The 17,954-nt window shown below is 38.2% G+C and overlaps 1 protein-coding gene across 3 annotated transcripts in view; it reads right to left on the bottom strand.

Annotated features, from left to right (window-relative positions):
* Positions 1-7,386: 7,386 nt before the first annotated feature.
* Positions 7,387-17,954, bottom strand: part of LAMA2 (laminin subunit alpha 2) — a 341,474-nt gene continuing 330,906 nt past the window's right edge. For all 3 annotated transcript variants that reach the window (XM_058834220.1, XM_058834221.1, XM_058834222.1), the window contains 6 exons: positions 17,418-17,607; positions 14,914-15,069; positions 11,345-11,498; positions 10,830-10,960; positions 10,016-10,238; positions 7,387-7,643 (listed from right to left, as the gene is read on the bottom strand). In XM_058834220.1, coding sequence (XP_058690203.1) covers positions 7,486-7,643; positions 10,016-10,238; positions 10,830-10,960; positions 11,345-11,498; positions 14,914-15,069; positions 17,418-17,607 — 1,012 coding nt within the window. In that variant the 3' untranslated portion in view covers positions 7,387-7,485. The remainder of the gene's footprint in view (positions 7,644-10,015; positions 10,239-10,829; positions 10,961-11,344; positions 11,499-14,913; positions 15,070-17,417; positions 17,608-17,954) is intronic.

Here is a 17,954-nt window from a genome sequence, read left to right as displayed (position 1 = left end):
TAAATAGTAGAAAAATCAGGTAGACAAACAGTTTTTGATTTGAAATTAATAATTTTTTAAATTTTGAAAATATACTATATCTGTAAAGAAACACGTCAATATTCTTAAGATCACTGATTATCTGATTATCAGTGCAAAATACTACCAGACAAAACTGACAATTTTTATATATCAAAAATTGGAATGTTACAAAGAAAAATGGTTTATTAAAAATTCCATGGAAAAGAGAAAGGCCAGCTAAACAATAAAAATTTTTAGTTTCAAAAACAGAGAACAGAAAACCATCCATGAACTAGGCAGCTAAATGGTAAACTTAATTCTCCATCTGTTCTAGTACTTTTAACAGTTTCTAAGCAGCAGCAACGTCCAATGTCTTTTATGGAATCACATTTTAGAGACTTCACAACCCAACATGCCACTGCCAGCTGGTGTTTGAAAGCACACTCCTGCTGCAGTTCAGTTTATAAAACTGCTTGTAGGCTTAAAATAACAGATACCTTATGGACAATGTATACAACGGTGTGCTTGTGCATTGAGGCCAAGCTGGCCTCAGTCTTGCACTGAATGTATTAGCACAAACTTGGCCTTAGAGCTACGGTATGGAGGTTACTGTATCTCTTTGAACCTTACTTGTCACTGTTCAAAGCTGGTGTGTTGGATTTTGATCAGTGATGACTGCTTAATCCTTCTTTAACTTAACTAGAAAGGAAGGCTGCTGTCTTTACTGTATTTTCAAGTGCAATGTCTGCATATAGGGGTTTTTTTTCCCCTCTCTGTTCTCCCTTTGTAGGATGGCCACTAAGTAACTCAATAAGCATAGGAAGCAACCTTGAATTTTCTGGCCCACAGTAATTTAGAAACACTGTTGAAAACCTATTGAGACCTATAACCATTAACTGCTTGTTCAATAGTTGTAATCCTCGGGAGAGTAAACAGTCAAAAGTTTACAGACACAATGAGTAGAATTTTTTGGGGTATTTTTGCATTCTTTCATTTACATGAGAAAAGCCAGATGAAAAGCACAGTGAGCTATTTTTTATCTGGTACAGATTTGCAGCTGAATTACTCCTATCTGTAGCAATCTTCTTCTCTGCCCTGCTGTAATGACATTCCTGACCTGCTTATTTCATTGCTGTCCCTTTGGCTGCATGAATGCTACTCTTGTATGGAGATATGATTTCAGTTTTGCATGTTGTAACCTTTTCCTTCAATGTGCACCATCTGTATGCAGCATCAGGTGAAAGCTGGGCTTTATAATTTAGGGCAACCCACTGTTGCAAGTAGATTTTGTCTGTGGATTTCACTCTTCTGCCCAGCTGTCCATGGCCTGGAGGAGATACAGTAGAGTATTAACAATACCCTGGCCCCTTGACCTTGAGACTGCACAGGGCAGTGGTTTTTTAAGAGCAGTCAAGAAGTCATTAGATTTTCCTACTTGCCTCAGTATCAGTGAATTCTCAACCAATCTAATCAGCTATTCAAGCCAAATTCACCTCCTTTGTTAAACCTTCTATTACTTTATGGGGAGATTTGCTCAGATTGTCAAAATGGACTGAATAGCAGCAATAATGCAGCCATTAGCAGAAAGAAATGGGCTTAAGGGAACACATGTACAAGGTTTATTTTTCGCTTTCTTAATGCTGCAGGTCTGTGAGAAAAATGTAAGAGGTTGTGCTTGCAGCTTGGGTTTAGTCACTACAGGTGTTGGTTACTTTTTTTTTGTGGAAAAGGAAAGTAGCTAGTAATGTTTGCTATTACCTGTATCTGGAAGTTCTTCCCTAAACTGGGGTTCTGCTGTATTCCATCAAGAGTAACCCTAATGCTGGGTGCTGTAGAGGATTGCAGCAGAGCTACTAAGTCGAATTGGGAAGAAAGGTTTTAGCAGTGACATTAAGTGAAATAGAACACCCAAGGTGGCAGCAGGCCTGTCTGCAGCTTCTGCAGTGAGCAAAGTTTGCTGCTTTTTGTAGCTGGCACAGTCAGCCCATGCCACCCTGATGTTCAGTTGTTGGATCAGGCTTCTAATTTGGATTCTGGGGCAGTCTGGGCCAGAAGAGCTCTGGAGGTGGCATTTGCAGACAGTGAAGGACAGCCTGTAGTTTCCTCTGGTCATTTAAAGTAGAAACTCTAGTCTGATGGGTGTCTCAGTAACAGACACGAGATCATTTGTTTCTAAGCAGCAATATTGTTTTACAGCTGAAGGTTTACTCCCCTCTCAACATAACTGTCCACAAGGCAGACAAAGAACAAGCCAAGAGAAAAATAAGAGGAGCAATGACTTTACATTTAGCAAATATAGCATAAACCCAGACTCTTCAAATAAGGAATAAAATAGAGCTATTTCTTGAACAGGTGCTAAATAAGAAATATTAGAATAACCTGTAATATTTGCATCTTTCCTGGATCTTCAAGTGGTCTAAACTTATGCAAACTGTAGAGATATCAATCTCTGCTGTCTTAGGTCAGTCTATGCCTCCAGGCATTTCAGTGCTTAAGATGACTCTAACTTCATATAATTCAAAGTTGTGGAGAAAAGGGCTCTGCTTTATTCCACCTAACCCTCTGCCTCCGGGGTCATAGGAGTCCACGTCACTCTATGTGCTTCATTCCCTCAGTTCAGAGAGATGGGCAGTTTTTCATCTCCCAGAGAGCCATTCTGTTGACATGAAACTCAGTGAAAGAGTGAGGCCTTTGGCTGTTTAAATCAAATTCATGTTGTATTCCAGTACAGAATCATAATGAAGAAAACCACAGGAAATGTAGCTACTCTAGGGCCTCAACTGCCAGTCATCCTTCCTTGCTCATGCCAACTAGAAGAACCAAAGTTGTCAAAATGAATTATGTTTGAAAGGGGAGATGTCACAGCAGATTATTCAGCCTTGCAGAATTTTTCGTAATACTGTATATCATAAAAAATAGTCTTTGAAATTCTAGGCACCTACTTTCATTATTATCTTCATTACAGAGTGATAGATAAATGTTGGCCAGGCAGGAAGCATCAGTTTAATTTTGTACTCAAACTTACTTTTAAAAAAAGATGGGGTAAAAGGAAGGGACATTAGGAGAGTTTTGTGTACTCTTCAAAATAAGTGAAGAGTCAAGTCCATAATCAAGTGAAAACTAAGAGAGGGGTGTTAGACTTTGGCTAAAGAATGATGTTGGTCCTGTGGGAGCATTAGACATGTGTGAGAGCACTGACTGCTGGAGATTTTTCCCTAGGGTTTTCTTTCTTTGCTAAAATTAGATATTTTAGTTTCTGAAGTGCTGTCATTTTATGCTATGTTGCCCACTAAATTTGAACAGGAAAGGTTTTTTTCCTGAGTTGAAACAGATGGATCATATTGGGAATTATCTGAAACTTCATGAAGAAAATATTTGTACTCCTGAGTATGAAGAATGACACCACAGAAATATATAACCTGAATAATTTGGGGTCCTGTTTCAATTTCATGGCATGACACATTAGCAGTGTATTTAAGAAAATATTTTGAAGAAAGGTCTTTGTGTCCAGGTATGAAGCATGAAATGGTGAAAGTGATAATCCTTTCTATGTATTTGCAGAAGACGTTCAGCCCACGTGTATGCTCCAAGACTTGATGGATGACTGAAGAACTGGTAGACTTTTGTCATGAGGAAATGCAGATGATGAAAAGAAAGAAAAGGTTAAAAAACCATTGAGAATATTTTCAGAAGAGTTTTATTTGCTTTCATAAAATCTTAGTTGAAAACTGCAAGGTCTTCTTAAAAGTTGAAAAACTGGTGTGTATGTGGGGATTGGGAACTTCTGGTGGTCCTTCAGTAAATGTGTTCTTATGAAAGGTATGGAGTACACTTTTCTTATTGGTCAGAAACAAGTCAATGAAAAATTTTACTTGCACATACTCAGAAACCCTTCAGCAGGTATCTGCTGCCCAGAAACTGAAAAAGGGAAGGCCTAGAACTGATATTCCTGGTGGTTTCTATGATAAAAGAGAGATGGGAGAAATGGTTTGGGTTTTTTTATCATTTTAAGTTTTTCTTGTGCATTCTAAAGAAAAATACTAAACCAGAAACATATTCTCTTGACAAGTTTCTATAAAGAGCTGTAAGTATGATTTAATAGCATGAAAAAGGAAATTATTCTTTGCAAAGAGTTTGAGAACTGCTTGTATTTAAAATTGAAAACACAACCTTTTTCAACATAGCAGTTGGCCTAAATGATGAGGAATTTGTTTCTTTCTGAGTAACTGCTTATCATAAATGTCTAAAAGTGACTACCCTCAACAAGATCAATTTCAAAACAATTTAAAAACACCTGCATGTGAGTTTTTTGTTTTGAAGGTTAGCAACAGAGTATTTAAAGTGTGAGTGGGGAAGAAAATGGTAGTAAAAACATCTGTATGCAAAATATCCCCCAAAATAAGGTTTTAAATACTTGTGCCTTGTAAATGTGTCTTAGTTTGAAATCTTGAATTGGAGAGGTATTGCACAGTCAGCAGTGGCATAATCTCCAGCAGCTGCATATGGCTCTGAAGCTCACAACCTGCTGGTTTCAGGAAGTTTTAGTCTTTATCTCGAATCCGACAATCTATTAATCTCTGGTATGGCAAAAGGGAGTAATGGGGAGCTGGGATCATTCCCAGATGCTCTACTTAATCTTCAAAGATAGAAAACTTTACTAACAGTACTTGGTGCATCCACTCACTGATCTATGAAAACAAATTAGTCAGGTTTTTCTGTTTTCTTTTAGCTTGTCTATTTGCTGAAGTAGCTGTTGTTTCAGCCTACTGAGTGCATTTCCTTTAGCAGAGTACAGCAGATGGTTGATATTTTTTCCACTTGAAAGTTCAAGAAATGTAATAATCTGCATTGTTTCATTGTTCTTCCTGTGTCCCACACATTCCTGGAAAGTCACGCAGGAGAGAAATAATTCAACAGAACATAAGAACATAAAGGCCTCTCTTTCTTTTTTCCCATTCCACTTCTTTTATATAGAAACTCCAGTAATTGTTTTGAAGGCAAAGACATATTTATGTGAAAGACCATTGCTGATGCAGCACTGGGCAGAGCAGTGGCAATTTCCTGCCTCTGAGGCTGGGCATGGTTTAACTCACAGAGCTCCAGGCTCGGTTGTTCAGATTTCCCTTGTGTCTTCAAGCCCACCCTCAAAAAAACACCAAAACCAACTCCAAAACCTTTGTAAGCAACTTTGGGTTAAAAATTAATTCAACATGTTGACTAGAATCTAGAGGCTAGGAATCTAGTGCCTAGGTAGTGTGGTGGGCCAACAATCGGCTGTTGTGTGTTGTGAGACATCCATAACAATGTCTTGGGGCTTCCTTTGTTCATATTTTTTAAGACTTTTGGAAATACTCAACTGCATTTGAAGTGTTCCAGCCTGCTTTTCTTGAGCTGCTCAAACTACCCTGAAACATTATAGGCATGAGAATAGGCAAATACATGAGGCCTAAAGAATAACAGAGAAATGCATGAATATTTTACAGTGTGCTTGTTAAAAGCACAACCATGTAGAAGTTGAGGACAGTACATGTCCGATAATTAGGCTTTTTCAGAGACAAATGCAAGCTTTACTAATTCTTAGCTCTTTGAACATGGGTAAAACTGAGCAGCCATTAACTGTTTCTTAACATTAAAGGCCAGTTGCAACTAAAACTAGAATATTTGCTGAAGGCAATTACTTGAAGACTTCACAGGAGTCAGATGGTTTTTCTTCAGGTCTATCTGATCGATGTAGACTCCCCAAACCGTTGAAGTGCCCGTATACATATTTATTAAGATCTCTTTAATACACTTTCCCAGTGTAAAGGCTTTTTTTTTTTCCCCTTCCGTGGCAGTTTAAAGAAACATTGTATGCCAAAAAGGCCTTTTGTAAAATACAAAGCACTCCTGCAGGAGTGCTCACTGGCAAGCAGAAATTTTGCAGCTAGCCTATGCACAAATTTTGCAGCTGCCTTTCTTTTACTATGTCAGAATTTCTGAAAACGTGTATTCAAGGCTCTTTATGGGCAGAAAAAAAATATTTTAAAAAACCTTTTTCCTTTAATCGCATGGTTGTGCTACCTTACTGCCAGGGGTTTTTCTGTTATTCTTTTTTCTTTTGCATAGGTAGGTTTTTTTACATTCCTACAGCAGCTGTTTTGCTTGTCCAACCACAACCTTTGCAAAACTGCACTTTAACAACTTGAAATAATCCACAGAAAACATAACACACACTTCAGTGATGATTTTAGTCCTCTAAAACATACAAAGCATGAGGATAACCACCAGGATTTAGCATTTCAGTGAGAATCTAGGAAGCAACTTTCCTCTCTCCATCTATATTGAAACTGCTATCCACATGACACTATAAATTTTATTCAAGGGAAGATTGGGGTAGCTTTTGCATTCAGTATTCCTTAAAAACTGACAACATCAGGCAGAAGCAGCAAAGTTGAACTTTGGAAGCTGCTTTTATGGTAAGAATTCCATTAATAGATAACAGCAGAGATCAGTAGTAGGTGTTGCACTAATAATCTATGGAGTGTTCTTGCTTCACCTCTATTCTGCTCCAAGTGTCAAGATTTCATCTTCCCTTAGAAAACTGGTGTATGATTTTTTGCTATGTGTAACTTCAGTATCATGTGGGAGACAGCAGCAATGTTGAACTTTATTAATTATGGATCATTAAAACTGTATTTCAAGGTAAGTAATACAACCCAGTTCAACTCCCTCCATTAGAGACTCAAGGTCCCAACACCAAACAATATAACCTCTGTAAAAATCAATGGTGTCCAAGTGATAGAGCAGGGATTTTAGGTGCAACATATTTTCATCAATAATCCCAAATAAACTAAGTACCAACATTTTTCTTCCTGCACTTGCTTCCACAGCAACAGCATGACAGCAGCCATACAGACCACATATAATTTCTCAGTGAAACTTCATGGGAAATATGATCAGAAAAGTTTTGTAAAAGCTCTTGGATGTGACCAAAACATAAAATTTTGAAGCAAGTTAATATGCTAAAGAAGGATAAGGTTGTGTATTCCCACGAGTGCATTGTATTTAGAATTGTAAAGGAATACAAGTTTAGAGATCTACCTCACCAAAAGCACTTAGTGAGCATTTCAAAGAGTTGGACTTCGTGATCCTTCCTTATGGTTCCCTTCCAACTTGAGATATTTTGTGATTCTGTGTTCCATAGAAAAGGAACAACCTGCAAAATACACGCTCTCACTCATCACAAGAATGAACATTTCCATTTCAAGCATAAGGAAAGAGATAGATTAAAATTACTCCCTTAATGAAGGGGATGATGGGGGTCAGGGATTTTTTGTTCATGCATTTCTGGGAGGTACATTGAAATAGCCATTGGAATATACAACAAACACTACTCAAATACTTGCACAAAGACATTTTATTATGAATGCAATGAGGATATAGATTTTTTTTTTTTTTTCAATCTGAGGTGCTTATATAAACAGACCCATACTGGCTGAGCAACCATCAGTCTGCAGGGCATGACACTGGCTGGACACCCTTCAGCTCCAAAGCTTTGCTAAAGTTAATCTCTTGAGGTTTTCCAGTACCCTTGGTGAGCTTCAGAAATCGAATACATCCTTTAAAACGGATATTAGTCGTCAGCCCAAACTGGGTCACACCATCTGAAGGAAGGAAAAAAATTAGAAAGGAATTATGTTTGAGTTGATGCTTAATTTTGTTCTTTGAGTCCTGCACGAGAACAGATGTCCCCAGCAATACATGAATGTTTTATTTGCTGTATATATTCATTGTGAAAAAAATTACAAACATTATGAGCAAATGTGATGAATGCTTATGTTAGATAACAATCCACACTTCCTTTCTTTTTCTGTCCTACTATGACAGTGGCAGAATCTGAACACATACAGACTACCATTGTAACCCATGCATGCAGCTTGCTACCTATAAATGGTGTACAATCATCATATGAGTATATGATGCTCTGCAGATATTCAGCTTTTTATCCACAGAACAATAGAAGGGAAAAAAATAGGCCAAAATGGATACAATTCTCAGTCCTAACATCACAAAGAAGCCAGTTCCTCAGGATGGATTTCAGATGTCATTTACAGACCAGTTTTGATAGTTCTCATGTATTCTTTTTTTTCGTTGCTGGCAGTAAAGCCAGGAGTTGGAGTATATCTGCTCCACCAATGAAGGAGGGGATGGAAGTGAGAGTGGTTTGACTGGGAAGCTGGAAATATTTCACTGAACTGCTTGAAATTCGTGGTGCAACTTTTTTCTCAGTGTTCTTAAAAGTGAATTGCAGAAGTTACTTTATACTTGTAGAGACTGTCTGGCCACAGCATTATTCTGTTTCACAGAGGTTAAGATGGATGAATCCATCTGTCTCTCTGTGTACTCGTCCTGTGGGGAAGAGTGATACCAGCAGATGAATGCTAGCTTTTATGGGTACCCAGGAATCTTTATTCTTGTCCACACCATGGTGGTGAAAATTTTCTCTACATAGAAAATACTCCATCAGCTAATTAATTCTAGCTGGTTGACAACTGTTTTGCTCTATTTATGCAGCTTCAAGAGGGCTGGAAATTACAAACACTTACTAATTTTACAAAATCCTATGGTTGTGTGCTTCAAATTTGTGATGCAGCTAAGTATTGGGAATGTTAAATCCTGGATGAGCTAGACTAGGCAGCAAAAGAAGAGTGTTTACACATGCAGTAGGTTCATTAATTCATTTCATAGCTTGCCATGTGGCTGAACTCACGAATATCCCTTCAACATGAGGTAAGAGTAGGTTTGTTTTGTACAGACTGCAGTGTTACTGCGATTTGTGTCTCTCCTCTTGCCATACAGTCCAGACGAGATAGTAACTCCATCTGCAGTGTTTCTTCAGTGCTGGCTTCTATGCTAGAATCTTGTTTTGTTATGAAAAGGCTGCCACAAAACCATTTTCCTTCAGTCCCAAAGTCGTTGGTGTTTATTGATAGTCATTGTGACTAAAGTTCAACTCCCATATGTCACTGCCAAGGACAATTTTTTAAATGTTCCAAAGCTTGGGAGAGAAGACTTTTTAGATGCACTGTATCACACATTAGAATGGGTGAAAAAACAACTTCCAGAAAATAATTTAGGAATTAACTGACTCAGAGGTGTCTTGCCTTTCACCTCAGTATGCACTGGAGCAGACATATACTGCAAACATACTTCGCTTTTTGTTTTGGTTTGCAAGCTATAGGGAATACTTATTACAAATGCAACAAAATTGGTACTTTGCAAATATATTAACTGTATTTTCAGAAAGAAAACTGCTGTTAGAAAATTTATTGACTGTCTATGAAGAGATGAATACTAGAATTCATTATCAGCTTAGTGGAAGATGAAGCCAGCTGCAGAACTCAGCCCAATTCTTGATACTGTTCAATTACCTCTGCATAAAACAAGTTCTCTTGAGGGCTTCCAGAATACTGATTAGGAAATGTAGATTATGTGTTTTTTTCCTTTAAAAACCAGCAGACCACAAGCAAAGGCTTTAATTAGAAAGTGATGGTGTCTTCTTACCTCTGTGTGGAAGCTGTTCTTATTCCTCAGGTTTTACAGGCTGATTTACACATGCACTGCCCTGCCCCCTCAAGGGCATATATACCTTCTTTGGTTAAGATTTGATGTTCCTCAGTTAAATTTAAATATGCCAAATGCTGTTACTATTGCAACTATGATGCTATTACTAATCAGGAAGTTTTAAGAGGGAGGCTGTGTGTGTGTGAGCAGCAGAAGGCAGAAAATCTGTCTAATTCTCTGTGACAGTGCCTACATTTGAAATGGGGCAGGGGTATCTGTGAGAGTCTCTGTTGCAGAACTTCTTGTTCTGAATTGCAGCTGAATGCAGAAATGAACATCCACGCCAACTGATACAAACTCAGCCTGTCTTATCAATCATCTTTAGAATACTAGTCCTACTTACATTTAAGCCATTACCAAGGCAGCGTTATTGGAGCCTAAGTAAAGCATAATTTGTGTCTTGCATGCTCACCAGGATAGCCTCCAACAAAGAGAGGGTCGTTTGTGTCTGCTGAGGTCGAGGCCCTGTTTGGGCTGTCGGTCTCCACCTGTCTGCCATCCACAGTCAGCTCCAAGCGGTGTTTGATCTTGTTTGCAAGAACCTTGTGCCACTGTCCATCACACAAACTGCCTGGTGCATCAGGCTCATAGACAGCAGAGAATCGGCCTGCACCATTGTCAACGTGAAACATCACCTGAAAAGCACAGCATGGACATCAGCAAGTTTTCAACACGGTTCAGTTGCTTTTGTTTGCTTGTTTTGTTTGAAGTCAACATAGTTTGACTGTATGCACCAAGGACTATGTGGATTGCTGTCCCTCTGTGATCTGGGTTCTATCACTGAAATAAACACAAGTGGAAATATGGAAAATTGCTGTCTAAGTTGTCATTTTCCCTTTTTTTTTTGTCTTAGTTTTAGGGTGCTTTACACCCCTCTAAAATATTTATAGTGACAGAATAATGACTGGTTATCCAGACTGTGAATCAAAAGATATCCAAGAAAACTAGTATTATTAATGACAAAGCCTTTCCTCAAAACTTCTTATATGGTTGCTAGCTTAAGACCTAATTGCAGTTTTAGGAGACTCAAGTATTACAGAACCTTTTAAATTATCTTTTAAAAGTGTAAGATCCTCTAGATGTATGGAAAGGTGCAAGTGCTGCTGTCCTTCAAGAACCCTGATACTGTTTGAGACATCTTGAGATTGGGGTAGTAACTTCGCATTTAAACTACCTGTGCTGTCTAAAACCAGTTTACGAAGAAACAAAACTGCTTTGCTACTCACTTTCCCACCAACTAATTCAATGCCAAGTCCATCCATTTTTTGGCTGCTGACTCCTAGGAGAACACCGTTCATTCGTGTTGTACGGAATTCAAATTCCACGAGCAGATCTGTTCCCACTCTGTATGCACCAACTTAGAGAGAAAAGGGGAAGCACAATAAAATGAAGATAAGCATCTAACATTATATAATATTATATTATATATATATAATATATTAATAGTCCTAAAAATCATCACACAAATTGTGCTGAGAGTAAGGCAAAGTAACTAACTCGGTATTGTTAACACACTCCATTTCATGTGAAGCCATGTAAATAACTGTGCTTAGTGCAAGACCTTGCTAGGAAGTCACATAGTTTCTCCTTGGGCAAGATAACTAAAAATGATCAGCAAGAGTTTCAATACTGGCCTCACTTTGCCTCCAGCCAACAGGAGTTAGATAATACTGGGAGCTTTTGAAAGCAGAATCTCCTCTTTCTCTGTTCTTTGACTATCACCAGAATTATTGTTCGTTACCTGTTTTGGCAAAGCCTGTTCCATCGAAGTACGTTCCCTTCTGTGCAGTGACAAAGCATTTCCCAACGTTGAAGCTGGAAGTTGGATTATCCAGGTCAACAGGTGATTCTGTCATTTTAAAACTCCTGATGCAGCCATCAATGCTATGGAGGACCTGCAGTCAATATTTCAAACAAAATGTAAAACTATGAGTACGCTATCAATGAGTGCATTTTCTCTGCTTCACTCCTGGATTTATGGAGCTGAATAAAACTTGAATTTTATGTGCCTAATACTTACTATCTGATTGTAATTGGAATCTACCCTTAATCATGCTGAGGATGAATTACATTACTTTTCAGGGATGTGATCTGAGTCACATCTATTTGGCTTACTGGAGGGGACATAAAATAATACACCACATAATGAAACATAGAAAATTACATCAGCAATGCAGGAATTTAATGGCCTATATTTTGCCTTTTTAATTGACTAGGTTATGGGGTTTGCAAGTAGATGAAGATAGTGGCTATAGTTCTTTGAAATGCTGGTAATCTTACTGGGTGGTTTTTCTTTTTTCCCTTCCTTTAATCACTTTACTGTTGGCCCAATGTTGCACAGTAAGACAGAGGTAATGCAGGTAACATCACTACTACAATGAACAAAGCCCCTGTGTGAAGGCTGTTGACTGCAGTGATCAGGACCACTCAGTTGGCTGGAGAGGCAGGTGGAGGCAGGGAATGTGCTCTTGTCTAGGGAGGCACCTGAGCAAGGTAGAAAACTGCAGCTGCAGTTTGGCTTCTGCACTGGGCACACCGTGCCCTCCAGCCAGTGGTCTGGGCACACTTAGAATGGTGGTTTGAGTACCCATGAATCTGCCTGGGGCAGGGGTTGTTCTGGGTGTGAGCAGGGCATCCCAGTGGGACATCTGAAAGCCACTGTCATCTCCTGCAGAACTCGCCCTCCCTTTTTCTCTCCAAGGTATGCAGAAGCTGCATTTTGGTTCTAAGACTCAGACAGAGGCTTTGATCTTTGACTTAAAGAGTTAGGAAAATCTATCCTTGATACCAGTGAGACAGAGGAAAATCATACATCATGTACTTGGAGGAAGAAAAAGAAGATATATTCATAAGCAGTGCAGTAGAAAGGAGTAGTAGAAAGTGTAGTAGAAAGTGTAGTAGAAAGTGTAGTAGAAAGGAGGAAAATAAACATCAGTGAATAAAATTCAGCCTAGAAATACATACAAATACAAAAAAGACAAAGGCACACCTGCAGAGAGAAGTTTTGACTCTGCACACTACCTCCTCTAACAACATTCTGTAATTGGAAAGAATTTCAAAGAATTTACTTTCTTGTAAATCAAAGCTGTATGTACTGTTAAATTATATAGCTTATTACAGCTAAATACACCTGTATAATATTTTCATGAGAACTTGAGCAATACCAGTGAACAGATTCAGTTCTGAGCTGAACAATGCTTTCTGTCAGACTTTTCATAAGTAGTCCTTTTTGTAATTTCTTAGTAAGTCATCTCCAGATCAACAAATCTTGTTATCAAAAAAGAGAAATGGCAGAAAACAAAACAAACCTTCACTGCAAGAATAAAACACAGAAATGCAATCATTTGTAGATGATTTGATAACGTTCTCTAACTTAACAATTTTCTCCTCCCTATGGAAAAGCAAATCTGGTTATACTTTAGCATGGGAACAGGTAATAGGACCTCTTTTGCTGAAAGCAGAATGTTGAGTGCTCAAAATGTGACATCTGCTGAAGCTAAACAAATGGGTATCAGTCTTCTACACTGAAAAAGAAGCCAAACCACCTATGGTTACATAATAGATTACTGTATGAAAAGGCTAATATACGTACAGAAGAAAGCCCTGACTAAGGTAACACATCCTTTCAACTTGGTTTGCTTCAGAGCCTCTACATGAAGCTACAACACAACATTGTCTCATACATCACAGTGTATTTTACTGAGCATGACTGGAAGGCAAACGTTGGTTTTTACATGACATTTGAAGTCACAGCTTCATTTAAATCCCAAAGCACATAAGATTGTCAGGACCTGACATGACTGTTATTGCCAGACTGAGCCATTTATCTGCATGGGTTCCCTCCATTACCTCTGACAAATAGCAATAGGTGAGGACCTAGTGTTGTCTTTCTCCTTAGATGAGTATTTGTAAATTGCAGATGTATTGAAAGAGCATAAATTGATTCTACTAGGAATTATATGTTGTGGGTAGTTAAGTATTGCTTTTTGTTTTCAGTGCCTCAGATCTGGTTTGGTAAATCCTAATGACTTAGATTTGCCTCAATTTGGGCTTTCTGCACAATCAATTATTTATTAAGAATCATGATCTTACAGGTCAGTTTTCTTTATGGAATATAACTCTGAGATGTAGAGTGGTTACTCATCCCCCTCATTCCCTATCCATGAGTTAATACATGGACTTAGCAGGATCTAGGAATTCCTTTTCTATATTTATTTTGTCCACTCAAATAAGGGAACTCTTGCCTGTCCATAGACTTGTATTTTCCATTCCATAAACATCTCAGTATAATGCTATTTACTCTTGTCCAGCTTCTTTGGGAGTCTTTTGTTCCCTTACCAGATTTGTGCTTTGCCTGCTTTTTATGGACTCTATGCATCTATCCAGGATGAGCCCAGACACAGCTCCTATTGACATTCCATTTTTTGTGTGTCTGGATTGTGCTGTGCTAGGTACCGAATTTGTTGTTTACTATAATTAAATTCACTCAGGTTCTGGCTTCTGATTTGAAAGAACTGTCTTCACAGAGAGCAAAAGAAAGCATGGAAGAGGTTTTTCTCCCATTCTGATACTGATTTATCTTGGGAAGTTGGAAGGGCATCACTTAGATGACTGGCATGGAGTTGTGTAGATAGATGCAGTAAATAGTCTGGGTGATGGAATACAGTGCTCCTAGTTATATCTACAAAATTTAGGACAAAATTATATTTGATTCTCTGGGCTTTCTGTCATCTTCCATGTTATAATGGAAGCCAGGCATTTGAACCAAAACAGTAATAAATTAATATATGCACATTTAATGTGGAAACAGAAAGAGGACAACAGAATTTTCATGGCCTTCCTTCAAAACACCCTCTCTCCTCTTTTAGTAATAGCAACACAAAACTGATTATTACAGTACTACTGGATACTTTGTCCTGGGTAATTTTGGCTTTTGCTGCTCCTTGTAGGAGATCCTTTCACTGTTTATTAGCATTTGCTGCTAGATTAATTACAGCCAAGAGAAAGGGCAAGTGGTACTCAGAAACTCATGCTGTGCAGTGATCCAAGTGGATACAAGTGTGTGGAACTTTCTGCTTTTCCAAGACAGTAAATAACTCTGCTATTTCAATAGGTTTTTTTGCATTAACTGGATTCTGAGTCAGATCTTTCCACTGACAGAACATTGTTCACCTCCACAAAGGTCCATTTTATCCATATTCTCCAGCAGTCTGAAGGGAAAAGCAAGACAAAACAAAACTGGGAAGACATTTGCACCAATCAAAACATACTTAAGATGTAATTTAAGATAACTTAAACGAATTTGCTTACTGGACCAATTCTCCTGGTTGTGTAGTTAATGGGCAATCCTCCCACATACAGCATTCCTACAACATCCAGTATATCGGCCTTCTTGGGGCTCACAGTCCTGTTGGAAACTCCATCTACCATGAGGTTTCCTTCTTGCTTCATTCGACTTACTTTTATCTAGAAAGACAAAAGTGCGATATGATTACTGCTAGTTTTCTGACAACCAAGTATTTTCAGGTCTTACAGTCCAAAATATGTAAGAATACACAAGAAAGTAGTAGGAGTGATTACAGAAGTACCATGGCAGTAGCTATGGATAACACTTATGGAACAAAGCTCCTGAGCAATGTTTTGTGCCAACATCTGACTGTTTATTTGCATCTGGGTCAGGAGGCATCATGACGATTATTTACTAGAATTACTGAAAAGACTTGAGATTCCTTTAAAATGCTTCATTGTCATGTTATAACAGGCACAGCACAGTATTATTTTCCTGGAATCAGACAGCAATTTTAAGTACAGATAAGTACTTCAGAATAAATACTGAATTTTATGTCACTGGTTGCAAATCTTTATAGCAGCACATGTTTGCAGAAAATATTGAGTTTATGATTCCAGTAGCTTGGACATGCCTCAGATCATAGTTCATGCTAGAGTAAATATAATACCAACTACATTCTGTTGGCATTGTGGTTTCTGCTCAGACAAATGAACTGCGCATTGCACAGAGGGAGTGCAGTTGCTGAACACCTGAGGAAATTCTAGGCCACTGTCTTTCTAAAAGCTTATACTGAAATCTCCACAACTCATTATAATAATGGTTCTGCATAAAAAGGAATAAATGCAAAATGCATCATGCATGTTAGCAGACTTCTAAACAGCATAGTAGTTGGCTCACCAGGATAGCAAAGAGAGTCAAACTGCATTTTTTTGGCTTTTCTTTAACACGGCTGCTACTGCTCCAGTGTGGCAGCCTATCTGTCATGCAGTGGGAATGACTGAACACTGACAAGGATGGCCTGAAGGTGAGGGCCTCAACCTGGTGTTTACAGGCAACTGTAAATTTAAGATGGGTAACTACACCTTGGGCAGAGGGGAGATTAGGTGAGTGAGACGGGAACTAGGGACACATTCTCAGAGGACCTAAACAGATAGCAGGATAGCAGCAGCAATGAGTGGCTTCTGTAGGACTATTGGAAATATTTTCAACCTAAATCATTCCAAATGAAGAAAAGGTCGTCACTAAAAGGATTGTTTTAAGGAGAAGCCCCTGCTTTATCAGAAACAAAGACTGTGGCCTTTTCCTAAAAGCGTGGCTTTCCCTCCTCCTCCTTCTCAAAATTTTTTTTGCTTTTTGGGTACTGTGGCTTTGTCTCCATTCTCTGCTACAGAAACAGGTTCTGGGAAAAGGGACTCTCTCTTGTCGAGTGTCAAGCTATAGGCCCAAAGAGCACAATCTTCCATTAAGAAATATATGTTCTATTTAGCTCTCTTAGAATAAAGAGAAAATGGCTAAAGAAGCAAAAGCATCTCTTTGAATATACAGAGGGAGTAGCAGAATGGGCCCTTGGTCTGCTGCCAGTGCTCCCAGGCATTATATGAAAGAGATAAATGATAACTACAGCTTCATTTTTTCCCCCTGTATGAAATACCTTGGTGTAGAGCAGTTGCTATCATCAAAAAGTTCATGACTAAAAATCTCATGAAAATAAAATTCCCGGAGAACAGAGTAGAAATGAGGCCATTAAAGTGTAAGAGAAAATGCAATTAGATTTTTTTTCTCATTTGGGGCTAAGATGTGGATGCTGAATTTTGAAATATCTGTACAAAATTCAATGTAACTTACAGCATATAAATTCAACCCACAGTCACATGTATACTTTGCTTCTCTGTCTTTAATGGTGCCTTCCAGCACATCACCTAATGAATATACTGTGTGTCTGTTGTCCTTTGTCCAGTAAATAGGAAATTTCATGGTTGTGATATCATTCCTTCTCTTAGCATCCAAATGCCACAGGCATTGCATATAATGCTTCCTCTCATAAAGTCACTGCTAAATACATCCATGAATATCATATTTATTCCCTACTGAATTAATAATCCAGGGAAGGTTTACTTACATGTTATTTCTTTTTCTATTTTTTTATTTTTTTTTGTTCTCTGCACTCTGGTTTAACAATGACATTATTAATGTAGAAACAACTGGGCTTAATGATGTATTCCATCATCATGAGTTGATACTCACATGAGCCCTATTAAGCAGGAAGGAACTTTTTCTGTAGTTCCTTACTATATATGGCACATATTTTAAATATGTTCAGAAATATGTGTTTCCTGAAGGATAAATTTCTATGTACCAGTGCATCTGATGCAAATTTTGCTAGATTATTTTTTTTTTCCCTCAGAAAATACTAGTTGTAAATTTTGGCTTGTGTGGACTACATTTTGCAAATATCTCAAGGCAAAACAAAGCTCCCTCTTACCATTACAAAGAATGATTTAGAATTAGAGACTAACTATTATACCTGGTGCCACTGGCCATCATTTATTTTGTTGGAAATCACTGTGCTGGTGTTTCCACTCCCTAGATCATAACTGAAGTAAGGCAGACCATTCTTTATTTGAACTGTAGCGAAATCAGCATGGTTGATGCGGGCCATATAAAACAGCAAGCCAGAATCAGCTGTTGTTCGGACTTCAAATTCAATTGTAAGCCTAGAAATGAAACAAACAAGAAACAGTAAGAAAGGAAAAGGTATTTGGAGTCAGGCACTAGACAAATTCATCTGCTTTACCTTTTTGTGTTTTTTCTAAAAAAGTTTTGTACAGCTAGCGTCCAATCTTACTTGTCCATTAGAATTCAAGAAAAATAATTTGGTTATATGCAAATTACATTTCACACGTATCTGATCCTTGACATGTGAGCATTCATTAGTTCCTTTGCTATGGAGATACAAAACTACAATCTTGGCATAGAATTTCGAGATGTAATTCTCAGCTGCAGCTGTAGCAGCTAGAAAATTCCAGCACTTGTAAAATTCCAGCAGCATTATCCATCATCC

The sequence above is a fragment of the Poecile atricapillus genome, chromosome 3 (assembly GCF_030490865.1).
Source record: "Poecile atricapillus isolate bPoeAtr1 chromosome 3, bPoeAtr1.hap1, whole genome shotgun sequence".
In the NCBI taxonomy this organism is placed as follows: Eukaryota; Metazoa; Chordata; class Aves; order Passeriformes; family Paridae; genus Poecile; species Poecile atricapillus.
This window is presented reverse-complemented; position numbering and strand designations above follow the sequence as displayed.